At 39.9% G+C, this 9749-nt stretch overlaps 1 protein-coding gene across 1 annotated transcript; it reads left to right on the top strand.

Moving 5' to 3' along the window:
* Positions 1-3618: 3618 nt before the first annotated feature.
* On the top strand, positions 3619-4182 carry LOC147475521 (uncharacterized). Its single transcript, XM_086585434.1, has one exon. It carries the CDS (start codon positions 3619-3621, stop codon positions 4180-4182), a length of 564 nt encoding a protein of 187 aa, XP_086441560.1.
* The last annotated feature ends 5567 nt before the right edge of the window (positions 4183-9749 follow it).

Genomic DNA, 9749 nt, shown 5'->3' with positions numbered 1-9749 from the left:
CCAACTTTCCGAAGAGCAATAGGAATGTCAAGTGCAAAAGGAGGAATGTCAAATGCAAGAGGAGGAATGCCAAGTGCAGAAGGAGCAGGAGGATCAGCAGGCAAAGGTGCAGGAGGTGGGGCAGGGGTGAGCAAGGAGGTAAGGGCACTTGATCCAGTTGGGCTGCATCGAGTAGGCATGCGCCCTCAGTTTGTGCTGCAATAATAGGCGCGCGCGTGCCCATTAGGTATATGTGTAGAACTTGTGTGCTCTTCCAGTAATGGGCCTGAAAAGTCAACATTGCACTAATCCAGTATTGAAGTAGGAGAATGCAAAACTTCCTCGAAAGGTTCTTTAGACACCTGTCCATTGAGAGAATAATACGATACATCCTCAAAGAAGGTTACATCAGCACAAACATAAAACTTCTGAAGGTGAGGATTGTAACACTTATAACCCTTCTGTGTACGAGAATACCAAAGAAAGACACGCTTAGTAGCACGAGGGTCTAATTTGTCACGACCAAATTGAAGATTATGAACAAAACAAACACACCCAAACACCCTAAGAGTAAGAGAAAAAGGTGGTTGACTAGGAAAGAGAACAGACATAGGAGTTTTTCCACCTAACACTGAAGAAGGCATACAATTAATCAAATATGTGGCAGTAAGGACTGCCTCTGCCCAATAAAACTTTGGAAGATTGCTTTGAAACATTAAGTTACGGGCAACTTCAAAAAGAGGACGATTCTTTCTCTCAGCAACCCTATTTTGCTATGGGGTGTCAACACAAGAGGTTTGGTGAGTAATACCATTATCATCAAAGAAACATTTAAACAAAGCAGAATCATTTTGGTAACTATTTTATGTTTTATTTTATATGTGGCAGTTTTATTTTATGTTAATTAGAATAACTATTTTGGTAAAAAGATCTTATCCTTTCAACATTTTGGTTCCCTCCCATTTCAGGCAAAAACTTCATTGCTACTAGTTTGAGCTCGCTAAGGAAAACAAGCTTCTCTACTTATCTTTTGTGTTTTTGTTGTTTTTTTGTCTTATTCCCGGTGAAATCCTACTCTGTCTGAGAGTGTGAGTTTGGGAAAGACTTTCTCTGTTAAGTTGTCTTAGTTGGTAAAATCCTCCACTGAGCTACAATGCGAGTTCACTTAAGACAGTTCAATCCACAAACAACATTCCTTTTCGGGTAAATCCACCATTGTTTAACAGTGGGTGTTCTGGAAAGTTTGGTTCTTTCTTCATGTCTCTATTCCTTTCAGGTAAAATCTTTCTTTGAATTACAGAGAGAGTTATGAAAGGAAAAAGATGGACCTTTATGAGTTATAAAACCCCAGCAACACTTATCATGAAGCACAATCTATTTCCTCTCAAGTGAATAACTCGGTGTGCACTGTTGATGCACCAACGCGTTATGAAACGAACCCCCCTCTTGGTCTTGGAGTGGGTAGACATCAGGTCTCATGTCCAACTCGTAATGTAGGGGAGTCTTCGAGACAAGGAGAGCGCAGAAATGGCAGTTCCAATCAAACGGAATCATATGCGGATATGGCGAGAGGAAGAATGAAGCAAACAATGGATATCTCTTCTCTGCCGATCCCAACTCGCAAAAGAGACAAACCAGACATCCAAATTCCAGGAGCTACGGTAGATAAAGGAATTGAAGGGTGCAAGTATGTTTTAATCTCCAGACTACATGCTAAATCCTTGAACTTGGACACCATCAGATCCATAGTCAGCAAGGAGTGGGGTCTTTCTGCTCCGTTCAAGCTTTCTCCTTTGGGGAAAGGTTATGTGCTGTTTCGATTCTCCAATAAGGAAGACTATAACAGGATATACTTTGGTGGGCCGTGGTACTTGTAAGGCCACCTTGTAAGATTCACTAAGTGGATTCCTAACTTTAATACTGAAACTCATAGACAAATCTCTGCTTTTGTATGAGTTAAGTTTCCAGGATTGCCATTAGAATATTGGGAAGTTGAAATTCTGATGAGTCTGGGAAGAGGACTTGGATGTCCAATCCGAGTTGACATGAATTCGTTAGAAAGAATGAATGGATATTACGCAAGTGTGCTGGTAGATATAGATTTGGCTCAAGATCTTCCGGACCAAATACATGTTGAAGTGCCTGAAAGTGGAATTGAATTTTGGCAAAACATCAAGTTTGGCCCAATTTCGAAGTTTTGCAAGCATTGCAAGTATGTTGGACACTTAGTGGCTGAGTGCAGGAATGCTGCAAAAGAAAAGGAACCAGTGTCACAATCAAATGAAGATAGTGTTCTTCAGGCAAATGATAAAGGAAAAGAGCCTATAGAACAAGAGACACAGATGGAAGGAGTTCAACTATCTAAGAGTAAAAAAAGAAGGATGAAATGAAGGAATAGACACTAGGAATGGAGACCAAAGCCTCCGCAAAAGACAGTAGGAAATGATGTATGCAGGGGATAGCTTCAAGAAGCTGGGAATTAGAATGCACAAGTAGGCTCAGCAGACCCTTGCGTTGATGTCCAGGAGGCACCGGACCCTTGTACTGATGTACATGAAGCACCTGACCCTTATGCGAATGTAGATGAGAATGTCCATAATCCAAATCAGGCCCTGATGAATCAAGCTACAATAAGGCATCCTGTGCAACAGGAAACCCGAAGGGTAGAGATTGCACAAGTTGTTGTCATACATGAAGCAGATCAGCCTGAACCTCTTAACTCGATTACAGAAGGAGAAGAGCGAGATATGTTTAATATAGAAGTAGGAAGATACTTCTTGTTGGAGGAGGATAATGAGAGAGAGGAGTCTGATACTTCTGAAGAGGAGACAGTACACTTCCATGATCGTGTCCAAATACTTGATGTTGGGATATATGAACTTTCTACACCAATAGTGGGGAGCCAAACTGGTGTCACAACGTGGTCAGGTAAACAGTGTGGAGGGAGGACTAATGCTAACAAACAAAAAGATTCTATAGCAAAGAATAACAGTGGAAAGAAGAGTAGGGGAAAATCTAAAGGCTCCAAAAATAAGAATCATAGATGAATACATCCATGTGCTTTTGGAATGTGAGAGGGGCGAATGAAGTTGAGAAAGTGAGAGAAATAAACAAGGTTAGAATGGAGAAGAAGCTCAATTTATTTGGTCTTCTTGAAACCAAAGTCAGACAACATAAGTATAATTTCATCCGAAATACTTGTTGTCCACAATGGGAGCATACTAACAACTATAGCAAAGATCCTTCTGGGCGCACCTAGATTTGCTGGAATCCTTTCATTATGAAAATTAGTAAATTGGCGGAATCGAATCAATATGTCCACTGCAAAGGGAGCTGAGATTCAAACCTTCTGACGAAGAGTTTCTGTTAGCAGTAGTGTATGCGCGAAACAACAAGAATCTTCGACTGAACTTATGGAGAGATTTACTTTCCATTCACAACACTGTGGACCTGCCATGATGTACAGCTGGAGATTTTAACAATATAATCAAAGTTGAAGAGAGATTGGGATGGAGTCCCATGCACCCAAGAGAAGCAGAGGCATTTGTAAATTGTCTGTAGAAAACTGGATTAACATATTTGAGATTCAACGACTTCTTCTATACCTGGAACAATAAAGTGAAGGGGCAAGGTAGGATCATGACCAAGATAGATAGATGCCTTGTAAATAGCCTATGCAATGCACAGTATGCGAACGCGAAGGCGGAACTTCTTCCTCATGGTGTCTCTGTTCATTCGCCTATCTTACTTTTTTGGAAGGATTTTGCGAGTAAGGCCCCACCTTTTAGATTCAAGAACTTCTGGCTAGACCAGCCCCAGTTTCATACCATTCTTCAAGATGTTTGGAAACTGGAGATTTTCTCTAATCCGATGTATGTTCTAATGCAAAAGTTAACGATTTTGAAGGAGAGAATAAAGCCGTGGGATAGGAACAACTTCTCAAACATACATGGGAGAGTGCAACAAGCCAGAGAGGAGCTATATGATATACAAAGGCAGTTGCAAGCTAAGCCTATGGACCCTTTCCTCGGACAAAAAGAGCAGGAAACATTACAGATATATAGTGATCTAACAAGAATTGAAGTGTCTAAAATCAAAAGTAAGCAAGATGGTGAGTGGATGCTAGAAGGTGACAAGTGTACGACATTCTTTTTCAAAACCCTAGAAGAAAAGAAGACTAGACCAGGGATATGGACTCTCTAGAACAGTCAAGGGAATATTATCACAAGAGAAGTGGAAGTAAACAGAGCTATCATTGACTACTACTCGGATATTCTGGGATCTGAGGCAGGAGAATTATGCGGAGAGGATTTTTTTGCTAATCTCCAAGTAAGAAACACTATCTCGGAACACATGAAGCCTTTGCTGGAAGCTGACATTTTTGCTGAGGAAGTCAAAACTACCCTATTTGAGATGAAAGAGAACGCAGTGCCAGGGCCAGATGGTTTCACTCCCATCTTCTTCAAGAAATGCTGGGATCTAGTTGGTCATGATTTCACTTCTGCTATACTTAATTCTTTTAAATTTTGCAAATTCCATAGAGGTGTTAATGCTACATTCTTATGTCTGATTCCAAAAATCAACAATCTTACAAAGGTGGAGGAATTTAGACCTATAGCTTTATGTAACACCATCTACAAATGTATATCTAAGATTATTGCAAATAGGATTAAGTTAGTGATTGATGATTTAGTGCAGACTAATCAATCAGCTTTCATTCTTGACAAATCTATTCAAGATAACATCCTGCTATCTCATGAGCTTCTTCGTGGTTACGACAAGAAGCATGGTACCCCTAGATGTACCATCAAGCTGGACATAAAGAAGGCATATGACATGGTCAGTTGGGAGTCTATCAAGACAATGATCAAGACCTATGGATTTCTGGATAAAATGTATCAGTGGATTGATATGTGCATCTCATCTCATTCGTATTCTGTTATGATCAATGGTGCACCGAAAGGATATTTCTATGGAGGACGTGGTGTCAGACAAGGAGATGCTCAGTTGTGTGCTCAAGCAAAGACTCTATGATAGATCTATCCTTTACCACTCCAAGTGCAAGAAGGTGAAGTTATCTCATCTTGCCTTTGCGGACACTGTTCTTATATTCTGCAAAGGGGAAGTGGCCTCTATACAAGCGATTAAGGAAGGTCTCAATTCTTTTAGGAGTGCAATTGGATTGCAAATTAACAACCACAAGACATCTCTATTAGTTGGGGGACTAAATGACCAAGATGCTTCTGCTATGGCCACTATTTTAAATATAGAGTTGGTCAAACCTCCGGTGAGATATCTTGGACTTCCTCTCATCTCTACTCGATTGGGAATTAAGGAATGTCAACCTTTGGTAGAAAAGGTCACTCACAAGATCATGAACTGGAAAGCACGAGTGCTCTCTCATGCAGGTAGACTTCAAGTAATCAACTCAGTGCTTCTTTCCTTCCACACATACTTGGCAAGAACTTTCATTCTGCCCAAAATAGTGCTCGAACAAGTAGAAAATAGTTGTGCTCAATTCTTATGGATGGGCACAACTTCGAGGAAGGGGTTGCACCAAGCAAGTTAGAGTACTGTATGCCAACCAAAAGAGGCAGGAGGGTTGGGAATCATGAATGTTCACAGATGGAACCTTGGCGCATATTGTTGGCTGATATATAAGTTGGTGACTAGAGAAGCTACCATCTAGGTTGACTGGACGTGGAAGCATCATATCAAGTCTAATTATTTCTGGAGTATGAAGATATCGAATGACTGTTCCTGGACGTGGAGAAGTATCCTGAATACTAGAAGCACAACCAAAAAGTTTATCAAATACTCCATTGCTAATGGGGAAGAGACATTCCTGTGGCATGACATCTGGTGCTCAAGATCTCCACTGATTGAGGACGCAGAAGCAAGAGCAGCATGGGACTTTCCACTGAATTCAAAAGTTAATGTCATTGTTTCGAATAGTGAATGGAATGAGGAAGTACTACTGATGCTACCACAATCTTTGCAAGAGAGTATTCGAGCAATGGAGATTAACAGACACCTCTCCAGAGACCAAATTGTTTGGACTTTGCACCAGAGTGGACAGTTTACGTCCCACAGTGCGTATGAGGTGCTGACACAGGCAAAGGAATGGAAGAAATGGCATCACTTGGTTTGGGGTAAATGGGGTTTACCAAGACATTCCTTCACGACATGGCAACTATTATCACAGAGCATACCGACAGAAGACAGGTTACTGCAAAGGAAAATCCTCCTCTCCTCTGCGTGCTGCTTATGCAACAACAGTCAAGAATTTTTTGGACACCTGTTTTTCGAGTGCCAATTCTCTAAGGAAATCAGCACAAGACTCAAACACATGCTCGACATAGTCACAGATACTCGATCAGCGAATAGAGAATGGTCGTCAATTCTTCGGATTTGCAAAGAGCCAAATGTCAGAGAAATATACAGAGTCTTCTTCTGTGCATCAGTCGATTATATTTGGAAGGAGAGAAATGCTCGGAGATTCCATAATACTAGCAAGACCGCAAAAAGTGTTTTTAAGAAGACGATTAGAGATACTAAAAACTATCTGCAAGTTCTCAGACCTAAGGTAAAGGATACGGTCAAAACTAGAAATCTGTTTCACAGACTTCACATTGTCACAAGGTATAAAATTCCAAAGCAAACTAGCGTTGTTTGAAATCCACTAGAAGGAGAAAGAGTAAAAGCAAATGTCGACGGTGTTGTGAGCAGTAGTGGTGCTGACCATGGTGGGGTAATACGAGACAAGGATGGACAGGTGCTTGATGGCTTCAGTGGGAGTGGAGGTATGGCTTCGGTTCTTTTCCAGGAGCTTAAGGCGATAGACATATGCTTACACAGATGTATAGCGGCAGAGTACAAGGATGTGGAGTTGGAATCGGACTCCTTGAGAGCGGTGAATGCAATCAACAAAGTGGAAAAACCTCCGTGGTACTGCCTGGATATACTCAAAGCTATTGATATGAAGAAGAGCAGATTCAATTTCATCTCCTTCTCTCACGTGTATAGAGAAGTGAACCGTGTTGCAGACTACCTATTGTCCCTTCATGATACAACTGATTTTGTATTGCAATTTGTTCCCCCATTAGATCAGAGATTACAATATATTGTAAATGATGATACGTATGGACAAATTTACGTACGAAATGGTTAATGATTAATAGAATACAGGTGGGAGTCAGCCTAACCCCAGCTTAATGTTTAAAAAACAAAATTAGAATAACTATTTAGTTTATCTGATCTCGGAGTAGAAACTCTGCTTGAGTGAAGATTATCTCTATTAGGGAGGGTGTTTCGATAATTATAACGATTAGGAACCGAGTAAGTTCACCTAGAGATGGGGTTCTAAATCGATTTCATACACTAATAACACTCGTTCAGAGATGAAGAGTTGTTATTAGGGATCAAAAATTGAGACTAACTCTTTTCACGGAGATATGATTCGCTAAAATGGATTTTTCTATCTTCGAAATCAAAATCTATGTTATTTTATTTCCATCATTTTCTCACATAAATTCACTTCCACAAATTCACATGATCATATTAGTTTTGTTTATAAATAACATTTTACAATTTTATTGAAATGTGAACGAAATGATAAACCCGACCGCTGTTTTACAGACAGATCAATGGCACCGCTGCGTTTTCTTTGAATTTGCTAAATAAATTAATTTGATCACATACATCAATCAAATTCATTTCTTTTTTCTCCCCATATTTTTTATTTTCCAGACTTAAAAAATGGGCCTACTTCAGCTAATTTGTGGTTATGAGTCTATTTTTGTGGAAATGGGCTTTTATTTCACAGAAATAAAAAAATAAAAAATAAAGACCGCGTGGCGCAACCGCGCCACCCCCCCTTTTTCTCTCTCTCGCTTTCTCTCTCCCACTTTTTCTTCTATGCTGTTCTTCATCAGTCTGATTTCTTCTCTTTCTCATCTTCTCCTCCACAATCAAATCTCATCCACACCGCCAAAACCCAATCATCACTAAGATTGGTTCTATGTCAATTTCTCTAACTTTCAATTTCGATTACTCTCTAACAATTTATTGTCTCATGTTTACTTTGTTTTTGGTGAAGCTCGAACGATGAGGTGGTTCGGTTGTGATGAAGGAGGTGTTTGGTGGTACTGTTGGGGGTGACTCACGGTGGTTGGTTGTGATTTGGGTGTCTGTGCTGGTAGTTGTGTTGTGGCGGTGAGTGCCCGAGTGTGCGTGACTGGTTGGTGGTGCTACTGCCAATTGGTGGTGAAGCTTGCCTCTGTCGAGGTGGTTGTTTTCTGTGTTAAGTAGTAGTTGTGCTGTTTTGGTGGTTGTTGGTGTTGACAGATAGGGGTGACTGACGGTGGTTGTTGGTGTTGACAGATAGGGGTGACTGACGGTGGTTGGTAGTGATGATTGGGAGATGCTTGTTGTGGGTATGCTGATGCCTGATGAAAGAGACGGTTAGGTGGTGCTGTTTTGGTGGCTCTTGGTTGATGTGGTGTGGTGTTGCTGTGTGCTCTTATAATCTTCGTGTGGCGGTGCTAATATGTTAACGTTCTTGATGATGCCTCTGTTTCTGTGTTGCTGTAGTGGAACAATTTGCACGTCAAGACTTTTGTTGTCACGAATTTTGTTTTTGTGCTGCTCATGGAGATGGATATGGCGTGATATGCGGACTGATGATTGGTAGTGGAGGTAAGCAGATCTGGTGTGTTTGTGTTTCAAAACCCTGCTACTGCTGTCTCGCTTCTGGTGAATTGTTGATTGCACTGGACCGGTGACTGCGCTCTGATAGTGTAGTTGTGCAGAAGCTGACGACGGTCCTACTTTCTGAGAGGGTTTACTGGAATTTAAAGTAGTGATGTCGGTTCCTTTTACTGCTTGATTGATGTGATAAAGTGGTAACTGTGAGCCACTGCTTTCTGACTTGTGAGTGTTGTGTGAGTGTCGTGTTGAATACGTGAGTAAAAGTCTGTTTGGGTAGTTGTTGACAAGGCCCAAAATATCGATATCGATGAATATATCGGTGTATCCAAAAACTGATATATATCGGATATTTCGGATATATTTATGTTTTTTGGTGATCAGTCCAAACTATTTAAAATATCGAAAATATCAGATATATCAAAATATAATATCGGAAATATATTGGAAATATTGGATTTATATTAAAAAATGGTCAAAAAGTCAATCGATATATATTTTAAATATTGGATATATCGATTATATTGGCGATATAAAATTTTATATCGGAAATTTTGATATATATCGAAAAAAAAAGAATTCTATATTCGGTGGATATATATCGGAAATATCGATGTCGAGTGTACCAAAATACCGATATATATCGGCGATATATCGGATATATTGACGATATTTTGGTCCATGGTTGTTGACAACATGTGAGTGTTGACTCCGTTTAGTGAGATTGATGTTGCCTCCCATCTAACCTAAACAATTATTCAAACTGTGAGATTGTCGAATGTAATGAGTTGAGTGCATGTTTGTGTCCAAGCTGTTTTTGGGATGTGCGCACATATTAATGTAAAAATAAAAAAATAAAAAAAATATAAAATAATAAATAATAATACATAAATAATAAGTAAATAATAATTTTGTGTGTGTGCGTTTAGGATTTACACCTAACAATCGAAAGGACTTTGAACTAAATGACTTGGGGACTGTCTCTAATGTCTATTCCCACGTTTGATTGTGCTGAAAGCATATGGATTGTTGCACGCTTGTTCTAATTATTTGTAAAATTCGTT

Source organism: Coptis chinensis, chromosome 9 (genome assembly GCF_015680905.1).
Source record: "Coptis chinensis isolate HL-2020 chromosome 9, ASM1568090v1, whole genome shotgun sequence".
Classification (NCBI taxonomy): domain Eukaryota; kingdom Viridiplantae; phylum Streptophyta; class Magnoliopsida; order Ranunculales; family Ranunculaceae; genus Coptis; species Coptis chinensis.
The sequence above is the reverse complement of the archived record's forward strand: the minus strand, read 5'-3'. Positions and strand labels throughout refer to the sequence as shown.

What these genes read in the sequence shown, in the direction of transcription:
- LOC147475521 (XM_086585434.1), top strand. Translation starts at nt 3,619, where the DNA reads ATGACCAAGATAGATAGATGCCTTGTAAATAGCCTATGCAATGCACAG.